The sequence below is a fragment of the Thermobia domestica genome, chromosome 5 (assembly GCF_964235325.1).
Source record: "Thermobia domestica chromosome 5, izTheDome1.hap1.1, whole genome shotgun sequence".
NCBI classification, from domain to species: domain Eukaryota; kingdom Metazoa; phylum Arthropoda; class Insecta; order Zygentoma; family Lepismatidae; genus Thermobia; species Thermobia domestica.
In genome coordinates, this window is record NC_137458.1 from 29352581 (window position 1) to 29373323 (window position 20743).

Genomic DNA, 20743 nt, shown 5'->3' on the forward strand with positions numbered 1-20743 from the left:
ACCTCCCAGATATTCCAGCAATAGTTTGCACATGACCTCAGGAATATTACCACTAAATTTAATTACAAAAGTTCAAACAAGTATTTTAATCTACAAAATTATAAATTCCCAGACACATATTAATCTCAAGCTTCAAAAAAATAACGATATTCATGAACACAATACTAGACGTCGGAATATAATTGTACTTTATTTCCATTATTGTTTATGTTTTTCTTTCTTTTATTTGTCTCTTTTTAGTCTATGACAAACATATATTGTCATGTTATATTATTATTGAAGTATGTACGTAGTGGATTGTACTGCCCCTTAATGTGAGCATTAGCTTGTTGGGGCCAAAGGAAAGTGATTAAATAAATAAATAAATAAATAAATAAAAATTAGGTACATTTTAGCTTAATGTTTGTAAACGCCGTTGTTTAAAAACTCTCAGTCAGATCTCATAAAATTTTCGCCCACTGATAAGTGTTCTTTGATGTTGGGAGTTCTTGGAGGTGCACTGTTCTAACTATCGCTGTATTCGTGTTACAGATTTTTACCTTTGACTGATACAAGATAGGTATAGCTTTCTCCTGTGAAGTTGTCGTTTCTGTTTCCGGATCTAATTAGCAGAACCAGTCGCCTGAGTCACAAATTAACGCAGAGTTTTAGAGTCCATGGAATTGTAAATTTTGATAGTTACTGGTTAGTCCGTCTCGTATAGAGACATTAAAGATTGTTCTATGAATCTTAAGAATAATTAACACAGGTGGGAAATATTGATCATATTTATTCATAGAAGAAAGTACAGATTCTAATTGGTTCCAACGTTTTTGTCTACTAATTATCTTTAGAAATCACATTCCTTTGTCTATTAAACTATATTAATTGACTAACAGTGATTATTTTCTTATTTGTAGCAACTATCTGCTAAGAATCAAGACAATATGGTATTCTCTCCATGGAGTTTGACAACTGCTTTGTTGATGTTGCACGAAGGAGCCGGGGGAAATTCCAGGGATGAATTAGAGAGAGGTCTTGCTCTTTCAAATAACATAGAAGTAACGAGATTAGCCTATACAATAGTCGTTTCTGATATTTTGGTAAATATCTCTTATTTCCTTCTATATGATTATTGTCATCCTGTGTTGCAAACTTGAAAGATGTTCAAATTCAGTACATAGTATTCTCTATATTATATAAAATCAAAAGCGTTTCGTTTCTACTAGTAGCATGTACGGTCAATAATTTGCAAGAAAGCTTTAAACTTTTTCTTCAGGAATAACAATCTCATGTTGTGTTGTCAATAACAATATTAGTAGATAATCCATGTAAAACTTTGGTAATGTGTCTATTTTCAGAATAATAATTCTACAAATATTTTGGACATTGCAAATGCATTGTTCCCTGATGAGGAATTTCAGCCTTTACAAGAATTTGTTAACGAAATCTTAACAACATATAACGGAATAGTGCAAGAAGTTAACTACAAAAATGCCCAAGAAGCAGCAAACATAATCAACCAATGGGCAGATAAAAGCACGAGAGGTCTCATTAAAGAAGTTGTTACTCCAGGTAGCCATTTTTTTTAAATATTTACTTCTCAATCAATCCTTTACTCTTGAAATCTCTTGATTTCTTATTTAGATTATTAACTGTAAATTAAAATTTTACGTGTAGAATTGTTCTGTCATATAAATATAACAATTATTTTAGTTTGAAGAATGTTTACTTCTGTTACCTTTGCGTAAAGCATTCCAATGTCTGTTAAAACAATTTTAATTGTAGTTATTTAGAAGTTTGTGATATACTGCATTTTAAAATTTTATTCGTATTAAAGGTTAAAATTGTTAATGATGTAACAACAAAATTGAAATGTTAATGGTACCGAGATATTTTAGAAAAAAGTCAGCATATATTGTATAATTTACAGTGTTTATGAAGTTATGATATGTCTATTTATTAACGTTATTCAATATAAACGTGAACTATTACAATGTTGCCAAATCATACAACCCACTGAATAGTCAAAAAAGTATTAAAATAAAATTAAATATAATAAAGCTTTTTTTTTCAGTTTGTTGTCTCATGCAAGCAAGTTGGTAATAAGAAAAATACTATAAGAATTCATATTATTATTATTATTATTATTATTATTATTATTATTATTATTATTATTATTATTATTATTATTATTATTATTATTTTATCGAAATGATGTAATAGACTTGTAAGGGAGTACACATATTGTTTAATGTTTTTGACAATACTAACATTTCATACGCACTAACCTAATACAGTCTGTCATAAGTAAAGGAAACTACTATATTGAAATACTTTATTTTTAGTATAAAGAAATTACATCACTTATATATTGATTTTTATTAAAAAGTATATTTTTCTTGAATTCTTATTATCATATTAGTTTTATTCAAAATGAAATTTTCTACTACACGAAATGAACATTATGTTCTTGTTCTTCTTCTAGATATGTTGTCTCCACCTCCTACTCTTATATTGAGCAATGCAGTGTTCTTCAAAGGAATGTGGAGTTCTCCGTTTAACTCCAGCTACACAACTGAAGAAAATTTTTATCCAGAGGGCTACGAAGGAAATCCAATCAAAGTTCAAATGATGAAACAACAACACAAATTCATTTATGGAGATATCCCTGAAATGGAATGTCAAACACTGATGCTTCCCTATGACGTAAGATCATGATTTATTAATTTATTTATAATTATTATTAATTAATTTACTTTCCTCAATTGATTGTTTCTACTTTCTTTAACATTTTCTATCAGTGACGACGCTAGAACGGGCACCTCCTGGTGGCATTATACTTCCCTTTGACATATTGTGATACAATTTAAGGAATATAAAACTATTATTTTCGTTATACAGAAAATAACTGCCCACTACAAATGTTTCTGTCCCTTCGCTTGCACCCTCCAAGGAATCAAATCCAGCGCCGTCACTGTTTTGTAAGCGATGTTCAGGAGTATTTATAATAGAAATGATCAAACATATTATGAGACACTATACCAAGTTGATATAGTCTGTTTAGCGTTTCATATTTGTTGTTAAAACACCAAACAAATTTCTGCTAGGTAATTAAAAAGGAAACGAAGCACTAACATTTCGCCAAATATAAGAACAATGAAGATGTTCTTTTTCTTTTAATTTCAACTGAATTTGAAGCATAACAATGTGTTGTGTTTTAATGTAATGTTGGTAAAGGGCTTTGAGAGATAATAAATCAAGTTTGTTGCGGGCAATTAATGTATAATCAATATGCTAAACGGGGTTGGACAAATGTCGGAATTTTCGTACCCAAGGAAAAATATGAATTGGTGCTTCAAGATCACTGCAAGCTAAAGAAGCAAAGATAGCACAATGCACTGTTCTTATTGATGGTATACAAATCAATAGTTCTTTTCAGCAGGAGGGATTTTGCTTGCAGTGCAATGTTAGTGTGAGTCATGCCACCTTGTTTCGGTAAAAGCACTAGTTGATCGCATTCAACACACAACAGATCAAAGCTTGACCATTGAGAAATTTGTATATTTTGTGGGGAGAAAACTTGACAAACCACAAAAAGACTAAAAGCATTTTTTTAGAAATACATTTCTGCTAAATATGTTCATATTGCAAAGTTTACAGAGTATTAGAAAACCACGCATTTTGTGTGCTATTAGGTCGTAATTAAAGTTAATGGCTTGTTTGATTTATTAAACCACTCAATACCTAAGATTTTGATTGAATTAGCAACTGTATAGTACGCACAATATGTAGCTCAGTATCAGGGTGAATACATAGCAGCTTTATCTTTTATTTCTTTAATATTGCTATAGAAATTCGTTGATACTTGTCTAAAATTCTCTGAATATCTTCTAGGGTAAAAATGTTGTTAACATAGTAATGGACGTCATCTATATTACTCGCGACCGAAATGAAAGCGTGGTAAACATAAATGTTAGTGAGTCTGGTCTTTGCCGCGTATATGAGTGATGTAATTGAGAGACTTCATGCTGTCTCCTTGAAGAATTCCAGTACGAAAAGAATGAGAGTAGAGCCTAAATCTCCATTGATTTTCAATTTAATTGTCCTGTTGCGATACACTCCTTGAAGTATAGACAGAATAGTGCAATTGAATCCAAATTTGTGGAGAACTTAAAACAGATAATCGTATGGCAGCCTATCGAAAGCTTTTGAGAAATCAATGGATAAAATAGCAAGGGAAATGAGAAAATTATTCACGTGATAGGCAATAAAATCTCTTACGTTACCTAAGATTTCATGAATTAAAATACGTTATCCATGACCGTATTAATAGGAAATAAATAACTCTTCTACATAATGGTTCACAAGAAGCACTAGACAGTGTTAAGATTTAAAGGCCGCGTATAAAAGAGTGATCAGACGATAATTGTCAATGGACGTAGAGTTAAGCTGTTTAGGGATTAATTGAGTAATCCCGTGGGGAGAGATTCTCCTGAAATACGAGTTTTTCGATTTTTATTGAAGATATCTGTAAGAAATGGGACAAAAATATTAATGATACTACAATAAAATTCTAGCGCTAAGGAGTGGATACCAGTCGATTTGCCACAATTCCCTAATCGAATTAAGCATTCAACTTCATTGATTGTAAAGGGACTGTTTAGATACACAACATTACATAACATCAAATGAGATTTTAATAACTTTTCAGTACACGAAATGATAACTTCGATTTTAAAACGCTTCATACTATTATTTCTTTAGCCTAGAAACGAAGTATTCGGATTTCGGCAAGAATCACACATTTAAGCATTAATAATTTTACGTCATGATGAACCTTCTTATCACTATTGCGTTATTGGCTGCACATGAGAAACATTAAACTGGTTTCTGCATGTAATCATAAATGGTAAATGTTTGTACTTTTTCTTTCACATGGCAAAGTAGAATGAGTAGATATTGTGTATTATGTAATTACATAGCGCCAAAGCAAGAATCAATTGACATCACACATTAACTGCAATACTTGGATGTGGATTGTCACATTGAAGATTTATCACTTTTAAAACCACAATGTTCATTTACTATAGCAATTCTCCACAAGATAATCTTTTATGTTTATAAAAATGAATTAATGTGTCATGTGCACATTTCTCCATAACTCTGCAACGCCTGGAGCAATTTTAATTAAACTTGGTAAACATATTACTTGTAGTCTTTAAATGAATACTGTCGGGGTAAGACCAACATAGCGCATCTAGTTAGGATAGCACATCTAGTTAGGAGGAGAAGGGGAAGGCATACAAAAATGATCAAAAACGACCGACATCAATGTCAAATCTATAGTTTTCGAGGTCCATTAGCTGATTGGTGAGAGTTTCGATGTCTTTTAAGTCCAAGTTCAGCCCGCCAGTAAAAGTAAGACCCCGCTTATACACCTAGAAGAAGGGAGATACATACACTGAGAAAAAAATGTACTTAAAAAGATAGGTTACATGTGTAATTCCTGTAGATTTCGGACTTAACGTACAGCAGACGTATAACTGAAAACGCATGTTTTATAATACTTTCTGTATAAGTGTTCCATCTATACGTACTTTCTGTATGAAACAATATAGGCGGTCAGGATCTCACATACAAATGGACGTATATAACATTTAGCTGACGAAGGTAACATAAGTATATGTATGTGATATACGGAAAACTGATAGATGTCAGACATCCTGCATCGGCATGATGTAGCATCTGAGGGCAGTGTCCATATAGCATAAGGATAACGTATGCTCCGTACTGATTTCTGTAGTAAGCAAGAGGATACCGTATATTTGTACAATCCGCGGCAAAAAACTTGCAACATGAGCATATAAGTTTATTGTGAAATGCCGAAGTCTTTTGCTCCAAAATAAGTGTGCACGGGAGGAGGTCGAGGTTTATCCTGGCGTGATTCGTTCCACTTAGACATTATGTTCATTCCCTGTGCTGTTAGGCGTAGTTTCACAATAAACTTACATCCTCATGTTGCAGGTTTTTTGCCGCGGATTGTACAATATACCGCTGTCCAGAGAACGGATTTTTGTCTGTGTATAAAAAAGATCGAATCAATTGCTACAGGATCATTCAGATAGACAGTTACACTCTCGATGGCATTTAAGTCTGATTTAAGCCTTCATTAGCACCTGTAGGTGCGGAGTGAAATGGTGAATGCAAAAATATCGAAAACGACCGATATTAATGTCGAAGCATTAGTTTTACGCGTCGTTAGTTGATGGCAGTTCTGATGCTGTTTATGTCCAAGTTCAGTCTTCAGTGGGAGAAGACCCCCTGAACACTCCTACAAGATAGTGGGATTGTGCGGCATAAAAATGATAAGAAACAACTGATTTTAGTGTCGAATGCATAATCCTCAGGATCGCTTACGTGAAGAACACCATTTCAGATGCCATTCAACTTCCTGTTCAACCTTCATTATTAGCCTTGGGGATAGTAAAATTGAGACATGTATAAATAATAGTAAATGGCCGATATTAGTTTCGAATCCATAGTTTTCGGGATCTCGTTCAAATGAATAGTGATACTGCCGTGCCGTTTAAGTTCATCCCCATTTGCAGCGAGCGGAAGGTGAAAAATAAAATTCCCAAAAAATGACTGATATTTCTGTCGAATTCATAGTTTTCGTGGTCGGAAAAACCTTTGTCTTGTTGGAAATGACTTTTGAAAGGTAACTAGTACCCATTTCAAGTTGTTTTTTTATTCATATCAAATTTGATTAAAAGCATATTTTGTGAGGGTACTGTGTTTCAATATTTGTAAAAAAACTATTTCTTCATTAAACTTTGATTAGAATAACAATTCTAAGAGGAAGGGGATTTAAATATTCCAAAATCAATGTATTTGTCCCGTGCGAAGAATGGACATACCGACTAGTATAACTGTAAATTATTGGTACTTGGTGTTATCCACGGCGCAGAAACTGGAAGGTATCTCCGGCTGTTTAGAGCGTGCTTCTCGGATTCCTCGGCAGTGTGTATTTGCTTCTTGATCCTCGTAGTAGTAGTACTTCGGCTGGATACTTCAGACGAGTGGAAGAAGAAGATTTTTCTAATAAATGATGTAAGGCAGTCTACGGCTACAGAAAAGGATCTATCACCACTAATTGATTGCTGTGCTTTCTCGGGAGCATAAACTGAAAGCATAAATTATTATATTAATTGGTTTTGAAACATGTGAATATTTGCAGACAGCAATTCTTCATCTGGAGTTTCTCCGGTTTGGTTTGGAAGATTTGTGAGAACTGATAAGAACTGAAACAATTTCTACAGTTGTATATTTAGCGTATGACATCAAGTATGAAAGCACATGAGAACAGTTCAATAACATATTTGAGTAGTCTCGGAAGCAGGTTATCAGGTATAAGAAATTGGAATGAAAGATCACGTTTCTTAAAAGGGTTGACATTTTATGGAAGTTTCAGTTGCGTAAGTGAAAAATGACGTACGGAGTGGCCCATAATTACAAGTATGTATATTATTGTGTTTCAAAGACTGCGGTAAAGAAACTAGCAACATAACGTGAAAATAAAATTGAACATAAACACATTACTCTCACACGTTTCTTTACAAAAAAAAAAAAAAAAAATAATAATAATAATAATAATCTCTGTTCTCCGTGGCATGGTCCAACAATGCACCATCTAAATCTATACATCCCTGGAGACAAAGAAGAACCTTGTCACAAATAGATTGACGGACCCGTACTGGAACACTGTGGAACTCTTCTGTGATAGCTTTCCATAGTTCAACCAAATTGTGTATATCACGTTGATACACTTTGTCCTATAAAACACAACAAAATAAACAGTCAGGTGGTGGTAAATTGGGAGATCCATCTGGCCATTCCACAGACCCACGTAGACCGATCAAGCGGTTCGGGAACGTTTCGGGACCGTTCCGCGAACCTGTCTGGCATACTAACGGTTCTAAGTCCAGTGACGGTTATCTCCACTCTTAGGCTACACAGTGTTGCCATATCGAAACTTTTTGTCCAGAATTACAAATACCACAGTAGTCAAATATCACATACATAGTTATGTACTACTCTTGTATAACCTCAATTACATCGTAAGTTTGTCCTCTAAATATAACATTTATGTTATAATTACAGTTAGTGCAACTAATATGTTTGATTGAGAAGTTTGGTCACAGTCTTGTATGGTCTTAGGGAGACTGCATTAGTTATTATTATTATTATTATTATTATTATTATTATTATTATTATTATTATTATTATTATTATTATTATTATTATTATTATTATTATAACCAACAGTTGAGGTTCAGGTTTGATGTCGTGTGGTGAGTTTGATGCAATTTATTTTTAACCTTTTGAGTGTGAGTAAACTCAATTTTGCTGTAGAGTGAAGTGGGGGAATGCAGATCAGTGGGGTAATTCCGATCATTGAATTACTCAAAAGTTACATGACCTGGTGACCCATACTAGAGGTTTACTCCTCTAGCAGAAGTCACAAAGTACTCACGAGAAGAAGAAGGACCTTCGTTCAGTTATGGTTATTTTGCGTAGTAAGTACTTGTTATTTTTGTAAGAGTCTCATGAGTCTTACAATATTCCATAGCATGTTCTTTTAGCAAATTACCGCTGAATGTTTCACTCTATGTATTTGAATGTTTAGCCTGCATGGCTTTGTTTAATATAAAATAGCAAGTCGAGGTAACTTCGATTGATTGATTGATTGAGTTTAACGTCCCGTTCAGCAGCGAGGCTATATGAGACGTGGACCTACTGATTAACGTGGAATCCGAACCACATGAGCTCCCGCCGGGAATCGAACCCGGGACTCCCACGCCAAAAGTGCGGACGCTAACCGCTTAGCCACGAAGGAGCTTCGATCAGAGGTGATCAGACTTGTACTTAAGTGATCGGAATTGCCCCGTTTTGTAATAATGTAACTACGATACGTAGAAGCTTTTTAATTAGGGTATGGAGTGTAGTAGTACATACTTTCTACATGTATAAATCCTATTCTTCTTAACAGCTTGGAAGAAAATTTGGGGGGATAAAAATTAAATAACAGAAAAGTCAAATTTACAGACAAGCAGACTTCAATCCGAAACAGAGAAATGCCTCATTAGTGACTCTGTAATATGTAAATAGACATGTAATTGGATCTCCCTATGCAATAGGCATTGATTAAACATAGTCATGAAATAATTTTTATTCGTAGTTTCTATAGCAACGATGTCAATTTTAAGAACCTCAGGTAAAATAAAGCCCACCCCTTCTATTTGTCTCCTACCATTAACACGAACGTTTATTTTTAAGGTTAAAAAATTTATATAGTATGCTGTTCTACAACATGGTTTTGGCACTTTTTCATCCATAATTGAAACAGATATATTGGTAGGTGTACAATGACTGAGCAAAACTCATGCGATGTTGAAAACTCATGCGATTTTTTTATTCTGTATATTACTAAATGGTGATCAGAATTCTCCCAAATCGGGGTAAGTCCGATCAAACGCAACCTACGAAAACAAACAATACGAGAAAGGTTCAGTAATTATTATCATGTTTAAAATACCTGAGCTGGAATGGATTATGGGGAATATTGTAGCCTAATGTCTTAGGGCCAGTCCTACAATATCCTGATATTCTTTCTGATTACTATCAGTCAGAATTAGATATCAGGAAGTTGTCAGTTACTTTAACCCGTAGTTCGTTTTACAATATACTGTGCCTGATATACACTCTGTCAGATAGTTAACCCGAAAAAAGTTTTTAACGGACCATTTGATTGGTTGGTTTTCTGTTGCTCATACTGAAAACAATTGAAACGTCAAGTGCGTTTATAGTATGCTTGCTTAAATTATCCTATTGAAAACATGGGAAACAGAAATGAGTTCCGTATTTTTTGTTATGCACGTTATTGTCTAGGGGTACACTATCGTAAAGGCAAACACAAACTTAAGGCTGCAGACTACTAAATATTTTTGAAAAAGTAATATTTTTTCTTTTGCCCGTTTTTCGTAAGTGGAAAGAGATAATAAAATGTAACTTACCACAGTAATAGATAATATTATTCTACACCCGAAAATACGAATCGGAAGAATTTTCAGTGTTGCTATCCATAGAAATTACAATGTGACCAGAATTTGAATTACTCAAAAATCTAGGTTAATATCTAGGCAGCGACTAGAAAAATGAACTCAATGGTAATTGATGACTTATCATGCTGTCTATGTTCCTTGTTTACTACTTTTTAAATAATATTTCTATTTATTTTATAAACCTTACATAAATTATTAGAAAATAAATAAGTCATTACAAAATAAATAGAAACATTATTTAAAAAAGTAGTAAACGAGGAACATAGACAGCATGATAAGTCATCAATTACCGTTGAGTTCATTTTTCTAGTCGCTGCCTTTACCTAGATTTTTGAGTAATTCAAATTTTGGTCACACTGTAATTTCTATGGATTGCAACACTGGAAATTCTTCCGATTCGTATTTTCGGGTGTAGAATAACATTATCTATTATTGTGATAAGTTACATTTTATTACGTCTTTCCACTTACGAAAAACGGGCAAAAGAAAAATTATTAGTATTTCAAAAATATTTAGTAGTCTGCCCCCTTAAATAATAAACACTTTTTAGGCTACACTTACATATGCATTGCTACTATATACATAGAAATATTGCTGTTCGTCCTTACAACTAAGAAGCATTACTAAAATTTATAACGTTAATTTCGTTATATATTACACTCCATTTTATAATACTACACGTAATAACACAATCTGAGCTTTTAATTAATTCATTTATTTGATATTCCACCTCTAAACATATGTAAATTAGATTAATAATTTAGATATGTTTTTATATATCATTCAATTTCAATAATTAAACTCTATATTTTATATAGAATATATTTCTTCATCTTCTAACTACACAAATTACATGGCGCTTATGTGTGGGCACTTGCAGTCAACGGGTACTACTTATCGTTATAAATTGGCATATATTCGAGCTAAAATGGTCTTCTAGGCCTTGCTATATATTGAACAATCTCCTCGGACACCATCAACAATTCTTCGATTTCGTCCATGATTCCGTACACGACAACTAACAAGTAGCTGATAGCTGTTAACAGGCAATTGAACTTCCTGTGAAAGTACCAAACAGCTGATAGGGTTTATCAGTCACCTGATTGTTATCAGGACATTGTAGAACACTTATCGGAAAAATGTCAGGAGGATATTTATATCAGACAGATATCAGAAGATGGTAGGATACCTTGGCCCTTAGATACCTATATGATAAATTTCAGAATCATAGCTGCTATATTAATATATATATATATATATATATATATATATATATATATATATATATATATATATATATATATATTTTGTCGTTTCAGGTGTGAGAGGTGACACCTAGCTTGAAAAATGGAGAAAACGGAACAACGAACTGTCATCAAGTTCCTCCAGAAAAAGAGGTTAAGCCCAAAGGAGATTCATGAGGACATGATCAGTGTGTTGAGTAATGGGGCTCCTTTCTACCAGGTGGTAAAGAACTGGTGCCGCGACTTCCGTTGCGGCAGGGAAAGCTCTCAATAGGCTCCTGGTGCTGGTAGTCCAACAACAGCATGCACCCCCAGAAAACATTGATGCTGTGCATGATACGATTATAGTAGACAGACGAATCACAGTGCAACAGTTAGCAGACATCATGCACATCTCTGTAGATTCAGTGGAAACCATTATGTATGAAATGAACACTTGGGATTCAGAAAGGTGTCAGAGCGATGAGTACCCAAAATGTTATCTCGTGAAAATCAGAAAGACGGAGTTCGATGTTCAAAGACTGGTTGGGAGGTTATGGCGGAAGACCTGAAACAGTTCTGTGATAGATTTGTGACAGTTAATGAAACGTGGCTCCACCACTATGATTCCGAGTCCAAACGACAGAGTATGGAGTGGCGGCACAGCAGTTCGCCTCCCCCACGCAAGTTCAAGATGCAAGCATCAGCACGCAAGGTTATAGCCACAATTTTTTTGGGATGCGAAGTGTGTGCTCCTTATTGACTACCTGGAGGTTAGACATATTATCACGCTGGCCTATTATACAGCCCTAATCCATAAGTTACGCGAAGCAATCAAGGAAAAACGATGCGGGATGTTGCAGCGAACAGTGCTGTTCCACCAAGATAATGCTCCGGCCCACAAAAGCCATCTTACTGGTGTCCCAATCAATGCTGCTGGTTTTGATGTGTTGGAACATCCTTCGTACTTACCCGACCTCGCCCCTAGTGACTTGCATTTGTTCCCAAAGTTGAAGAGCACATCATGGGAAAGATGTTTCACTCAAATGCAACTGTTACTGAAGCTGTGGAGGAATGGCTCACGGCTCAGCCAGAGACTTTCTTTGAAGCTGGCATAGTGGCTTTACAGCATAGGTAGAAGAAGTGCATTATATGAAAGGAGACTTTTGGAAAAATAATACTGCTTATAGGTCAGGGACAATAATTATTGAATCACCCTCGTATTGTATCTTTCTCTTGCTTGTGAGCTACAATATGGAAGCAGTAATTTGTAGCAGAAGATTCGGTAAATATATTTTTACATTTATTACTACCCTACTAGTTTTCTCTCCTCTCGCATTTTCCCTTAAGCGATCGCCTTTCGTCCACTTTACTCTACACTCTATAATAACTACTTTTTAATTTCTCGCAATAATATCGTTGAAATCGTGTCATTATAACTTTTGTATTATTATTATTATTATTATTATTATTATTATTATTATTATTATTATTATTATTATTATTAAACATTGAATTCCTTATCTTTTCAGAATGACAAGTTTTACATGTTGATTTTGCTTCCTTACACGAGTTCTAATATTAACAATATGATCTCCAAATTCACAACAATGGACAACATCTTAGAGAAAATGTCCGAAACAGATGTAAAAGTCTCCATACCTCGCTTTACAATTGAAAGTTTACATAACCTCAAGGAGTTACTGGAACAGGTAAGTTGGGAAGATTTACTCTGTTCGTAGGATCACTTTCGTAAAACTACCAATCTATATCTTCGACATATACAACGCTACTCACAATGAATTGGACCTCTGATTCAATCCGAGATGATCTGATTTTGTGGTGGTGACCATCGTGTTTGTGGGTTTTCTCGAAATTTTTCTGTTTTCTCCCACATTTTCATTCTGCCTATTCTTTCCTAATCTTTCACTTTTATTAGGGTCACGTAGGTGGGCCTTATAATTTTGTAATATTTGTATGTATATATGTGCTTTCGTTGCTGTTGAACGAAAACGAAATTTCGAATTTTTTTGTAATATATATATATATATATATATATATATATATATATATATATATATATATATATATAAACTCCATGGTTCCGGATACTTATAATAACATTTAAAAACAAATTTCTCACCAGAAACTGTAACAAAAAACGTATAGTTATTAATATAATTCATTTCGTTCTGGTCAGAAATGTGTTTTTCAATTTTATATATATATATATATATATATATATATATAGATATAGATATAGATATAGATATAGATATATATAGATAGATGAATATAGATATAGATATTACATATTGCCAATATAAAAGTAGAAGTCAGGATTGAGACTCATGTAAGAGACTCCCAAGATAGTAAAAACTGTTTCCAGTTTGTCGACAGACTTTTTTGGCAGCAAACACAAAACCAGTATAGAACATCATTTGCGTGATTCCAAAACAGCAATTTGAAATATGTAATACCCTGACATAGTGGCATTTGAAAACAATACAACTTCATAATGGGTTGGCAACACTGTTAATCCTGTAACATCACAGTGTGTTAAACAATATTTCCCTGACGATGTTTGCATGGCGCAAAATTTCAACATTTTTTTTTTGTCTATTAGCTCAAAAATTACATGGACGCATCAAAATAGAGAAAACTCAATTTCGGAGAAGAATGAGCAACCTACTGTACAAAGGAGAGATGTATCGTACAAGAAAGACAGATCCTAGTTGTAGAAGCAAGAGAAAATACTTTAACTTGTTCAGTAAAATTGAAAATATGGCTATCATCAATAAATTTAATGTTATAGCTAACAAAAGTAGACAGGGTGCATATTGCAAAATTCTATTTAAGTAGGGCAAAGGTAGTACAATTACACTCGGAATGGTTTTCTTCCACTACCAATTTTATTTCAAAATTTCCGTTCTAACCGATATAATACAAAATAAGTAAGGGTTCTCTAACGTTTTGGGTAAATTGGCGTTTCTAGATTTGATGGTGTCGTGAAGGATTTCTCACAAAGCAAGCTAAGTGAGGAGGAGTAGGACTCTCAATGCTTCACGGCGAACAGAGAGGGGTTGGAATCACGATAGAGCTGCACTGCAAGCTAAGCGGGAAAGGAGGCATAGAGCTTCACTGCAAACTAAAGGTTTGGGTTGGGTAAGACTCTTCCAGAGCTCCATTGCAAGCTAAGGAAGGCAAGTGGACTAGCCAGAGACTGATGTCAGTTGCTGTGATTCTCCTGGTTTTGTAGCTGTTCCAATGTCACGGTGGCGCTGATGGTTTTTCTTCGTCACTGATGTCACTGGTGTTCCTGTTATCTGCCACTGTGGTAATTCATAGTATAAACCACGAGGTTAATGTTTATAAATATAAGCACATATTGGCTGAAAGGTAGATCAGATATGATTCTCGCCATATAAAGTAAGTCATTATGGACAAAACAAAAGTAAGGAAATATACTTTTTTGCAGTTAACTATTATGAAAATCTATAAATGGACTTTGAAAAACATCAACTAGAAAAATATTTCAAAGTGAAAAAGGTTGTATCTCCAGAAACAATGAATACAGAATTGAAACACCGATGGTATTTCATCTTAGAAAGAAGAACTTTCTACTCATGCTTTCAAGGCGTCACAACAGCTATTACACAATGGGAGTTTGAAGAAGAAGAAATAGAAGATAAATAAAGAGACAAGATTTTTTTGTATTAAAGAGAGCAACGTATTAAAACAACTCTTTTGTTTCGTGTTTAACTACTGTAACGTACATTAGCAAATAAAAATTCTAAACAAAAAATGCAGTTGCACAGAATAGAATATTAGCTTCAGGTCCTTTAATTCAGGATAATTGTTCAGAATAGGAATCTAGCTCTGCTAATTCGGGGGGAATTATTTTTAGTATTATTATTTTTAAAATGACGTGAATTTATATCACATCAAAAAAGTAAATAATTACTCATCTAAAGTTCAAAATGTCAAATACAAATGTGCCAAATAAGGTTTATATAGTGATTAATTATATAAGAAAAGAAGATAATTCTTACTGTATGATTTATATATGGTCAAATAGAGTTGAATACAAAAATCTAAGCAAGTGACTTTTCGATACAACTGATAGGAATAGAATTACAACAATCTTCAAAATAGATACAAAAATATTAACGTTAAATATATATATATATTTAAAGAACTTACCAATTTACTGTATAAATTGAATAATAGGAGATCTTCCAAAATTCAATAACGAAATACACCACCTTAAATGACCGATTATCACATGTTGATCACAATCAAAATGGTCACTAGTAATGAAACTTACTTCCAAATCCTTTTTCTTACTCAAACACACTTCACGATAAAAATATATATATATTAACTTCATATTAGGATTTGCTCTATATAACAATTCTGGTAATAACTTCACGATTAATTATACTTGGAATTTTCAAACATTGTAAAGACATTTTCTCCGCCGATTTTTACTTCACTTATTAGGTGATGTTGCACCTTAGCAATTCCGAACTATTATATTTAGCCCAACCCGGAGCTATTCAAACGTAGAACGAGTAGTTCCAAAAATCACCGTTGGCGCTGACAACCAAGCATACGGAGAACGACACTAAGCTTCCTCTCGACAGTAGCTGAAAGCACTACAGGGTAGGAAACTAAACCAAATTATCCGGACTCTCGAGAGACTTTTCCTTTTTTTTTAAACTACGGAATAGAGATTTAAATCTCTAACCGTTACACACATCCCTTCGTCCATTTAAAAAAATGCAATATTTTTTTATAATAATAATCTAGCTTTTTGTATTTAATGTATAACAACCTGTAAGCTAAATGCTATTATGAAATTATATTGTTGTCGAATAATTGTTAATTACTATTAACTACTATAAACTAACCCAAAATAAGAAAACCAAAGGAAATTAAATAAAATTAAATGCAAAACTTAAACAGAATAGAACTAAAGAAAATTCCCAAATAATAACTACGTAAAATTAAAATAATCTACTGTATGACAACAATATACATTCATAAATTATAAATACATAACCAAACTACATATCCAAAATTATACAAAATCTGCTCTATACATACATACATATATATATATATATTGATCTCCTATTTTACAATAAATAATAAGCTGAATAATATGTAATATAAATATATAGAATTTTATCATGGTATATAACTTCAAATATAAGTATATATATTTGTCTTATTAACAGTTGACAAATTTAATTCTTTCATTTATTTCAAATCTATATATGTGTGAGTATTAATAGTTATCTTGATGGTAGATTTCTTCAGGTATTTCCAATTTCTCAATGACTAGATGATAAATTATGAGAGTGATGAGCTCATTCATTCCATAACATCCACATAATGAGGCCAAATACATAAATATGGAATAGTCGAATCAGCGACTTTACATCTTCCAATTTACATTAAGGTCTTTGTTATTCCTGAAAATAAAAGTACTTTAGTATATGTGCACACATTAATTTAAATTTTTACAACTTAGGAACATACAAATGATAACAATCATACAATTCCTAATGACTGAGTTCCGGAACAATACAAATAAATAACATTTATACAAGAATGATATCAACGATTTGACTATATACATAATTAAAAATGAACTATGAAATTATGATATATTCATATAGAAATATCAACCAATACCATCACTTTTACAATAATTTATCTCACTATAACAATTTACAGATTGTAAACACATATCTTTATGATCGTGGTACCCTAAATTTCTTTGTTAAAGAGACGTGACATTTCCTAATATCACGCTCGTCCGAATCATTTTGTACCTGGACTGTATTTTTCGTTAATAGCTTAATAACAGTGTATGGCCCTAGCCATCGATGACATAAGCTTTTCGTAACCTTATCTGCAAGGGAAGATTGGAATTGGGACTTAATTAGTAATTTATCTCCCACTCGATATGATGACACTACTCTGTTTTTGTCGTATAGCTTCTTTCTACGCAGCCATGCTCGTTCCATATTCCGCAAGGCATTCAACCAGATATCTGGATCCCTGTGTCGAACATCAAATGAATCAACATTCCATTTCACATCTAGTGGATCAAACACTGGATATGTATATACTAATTCCATCGGACTGTGTTTATGTTCTGAGTGGACAGATGTATTCAGAGAAAATTCAATTTCATGAATGCCTTTGTCCCAATGATGTTGCTTCGTTGCAAAGTATGCTTTCAAAGAGTCCTTGATCACTCGTATGTAACGTTCACTTGCGTTACTTCCACTGTGGTACGGTGCGATTCTAATATCCCTGATACCGTTTGCATACAAGAAATCCTGGAATCTTGCTGATACGAACACAGAGTGATTGTCATGGCATAAGGCGTGAATAAATCCATGACGGCACATCAACTTGTATAGCTTGTTAATTATAACCTGGCTAGATAAAGTTCTAAAAGGTTCTAAGAAAATTCTTTTCGTAAAAGAATCTACAACAATTAAACAAAATCGGCCCGAACTGGACTGTACGAGTGGTCCAATGACGTCACAAGACCATCTCCCGTTTGGAAACGTCTCATAGGTTGATACCAACTGTCCCATAGGTTTAGTATTCTTACTTTTGGACTTCTGGCACTCAATACAAGAAGTCACATAATCTCGAATTTCTGCTATCATTTCTGGCCACGTATATCTTGCACAGATCTTAGAAGCACATTTGGAAAAACCCAAGTGCGCCCCTGGAAGAATATAAGAGTGGTAGAATTCAATGATGTTTCTTGATAAACTCCTGGGCAAACAAATCTTGTAAGGGTTTTTCAAAGCTTTAGTACGCTTGCATAGGATATTCTTTAGAAGTTTATATCCCTGAACCTCCTCTCTGTTTTTCAACCTAGCAATTATAGGGCTCAATTCGGGATCCTTTTCTTGATGATCCTTAATAGAAAGTTGTGCATAAGGCATATTCCATATATTAACCATAAATAAGTTAATGACCTCTTCATCTAATGAGGGGTCTTCATTAAAATCTTCGAAATCTTCTATATTGTGTAAACGTGATAAGAAATCTGCAGGTACATTTAAGGACGAAGGTACACTCTTAACTGTAAAGTTAAATTCAAAGAGCCTATATAATAAACTACCATATCTCTTAACTCTTTTCAAGTTTCTAAGAGCATAAGCTAGACCCAAATTATCGATTCTCAACTCAAAGGGTTGATGTAAAAATGTACGAAAACGTTCCATGGTTTCTAAAGCTGCAATGAGTTCAAGAACAAAGATTGGCTTGTTTACATCATACTTTTTAAGCTTCCTAGAATAAAAACTTACAGGAACTAGTCTATTTTCAGCATCTAATTGTGAGATAGCGCCTCCAATTGAATGACTTGAGGCATCACTTGAGATAACGAAAGGCTTATTTAGATCCGGTAATTTCAATATTACATGACTTTCAAAACATTCTTTCAATCTCTTAAGAGCTACATCTTGTTCTTCTTTCCACTCAAAGGGAACCTTAGGAGAACGTAGACGACTAATTGGCTCTAAAATTTCTTGAAAATCTGGTATATACCTACTATAATATTGAGCAAAACTACACAAGGCAATTACAGCGCGCCTATTTTTAGGTCTTGGTAGTTTCCTTATTACTTCTAATCGAGCTGGATCTAAATACATTTTACCATTTTCTATTATTTGACCTAAATAGGAAATTTGTCGTTGAAAGAAACAACATTTATCTACTGACAACGTTAATCCACTCTGAGCAAGTTTACTCAGGACTAAATCTAATGTTTTCATATGTGAATGAATATCGGAACTGGCAATTACTACATCATCTGCATACCAACTTACTCCTAGATCTTTCAGAGGATGCAAAATATCTGTTATCAATTTACTAAGTAGAAAAGATCCAGAGGCAATGCCAAATGGAACATACTTAAACTCAAATAATCCTCTATGCGTGAGGAATGCAGTATATTTATATGAGTCTGGAGCTAATCTTATAGTGTGATAAGCTTTCTTTATATCTATTCTAGATAGCACAACACCTTCTGATAATTCTGCTAATACATCTTCAATACGTGGTGTATATTGAGTATTGACTATTAGTTCTTTATTCAGATCAGTATAGTTGACAACTAGCCTCTTAGAACCATCCCTATTTCCCACTAAAAAGCATGGGAAAGCATACTCACTTGAACTAGGTTGAATAATATTTTGTTCCAATAGTGAATCTAATATTTTGTCTAACTCTCTTTGTGCAACCCTGGACATCGGATATGCCTTATGTCTAATTGGTTTATAATCTTTAAGTTGAATATTATATTGAAAATTAGGAACTTCTCCTACTCTATTACAAAATACACTAGGATACTTTATACTTAACTTTTTTATATATTCATCCAAACTAGGATCTTGTTCTAGGAGAATTGGATCCACTGTCATAGCTGGTGGTCGATCATCGTCCTTCAGGATCTGGAACATTTGGGATGAACACTCAGAATCATTTGTACTGGCAGAAGTACCTAAGTTCAGCTTGGCTGGACTACCGGGAACACTGCTTGGCTTAGCCTCCATCCATATTTCCTGACTTCCAAATAGCTGACTGGAACCTTGGACTGGACTGGCACCATCATGGAAAGCCGCTCCTCCATTTCCACCACTAGTTCTGCTATCATTAGTAGGATCGAGATATCTATAATCATTGGACCTAAATTGGAATCTCGGATGATGAAGATTTAAAGTAAATGGATCATTATTATCGTCAATACACGATACTGAGTTCGAAAAAGATGCATGTTTGATAAGAGGTTGAAGTTCCAAATCACCATCATTATCTAATAAAGAATTCTTCAAATATTTAGAGTTGGCAACACTACACTTCCGAGTAGCAGAAAGTTGATTAAAATCCATCAGATTTTCATTACACACAAAAGTTTTATGTTCTTCTCTTGAATCATTATCCCTGGTGTTTTCTTGCATGAAGATGGCAACACTGTTACTCTTTGAACATGATGGGAGAACATCATGTTCGGATGTTAACTCATGTTCATTCACATATCTGGATTGTTTAAGTTCCAAATGTAAACGTGGATTTTCATTGTCACTAAGAAAAGGATTAAGTCTGGCAACACTGTGTACCGAACCTAAGGTATGGTCTATGTCCCCAACCTTCGAAGAAGTTCGATGATTAAAAGAAGTCCGAAAATTGTTTGTACCATTCTCAACTGATGTTTTCATTATAGAACTGGCAACACTGCTGTCACTCTGGACCGTAACTCCAGATGTAGCATCTCTTCTCTCCCATAAACCTGTGCATCCCATTGATTGATGATCACTATGTCCACTTGGAGAAGGTAATACCCAACTACTAGAAGATGTTCTCGGTTCATCTAATGAA

General features: G+C 33.7%; 1 protein-coding gene across 1 annotated transcript in view; it reads left to right on the forward strand.

The window, feature by feature from the left end:
• LOC145684613 (leukocyte elastase inhibitor-like) overlaps positions 1-20743 on the forward strand; it is an 89077-nt gene that overhangs the window by 37410 nt on the left and 30924 nt on the right. Inside the window, exons 3-6 of the mRNA XM_081757000.1 lie at positions 900-1082; positions 1341-1554; positions 2468-2688; positions 12859-13038. Of these exons, the coding sequence (XP_081613126.1) occupies positions 900-1082; positions 1341-1554; positions 2468-2688; positions 12859-13038 (798 nt within the window). The remainder of the gene's footprint in view (positions 1-899; positions 1083-1340; positions 1555-2467; positions 2689-12858; positions 13039-20743) is intronic.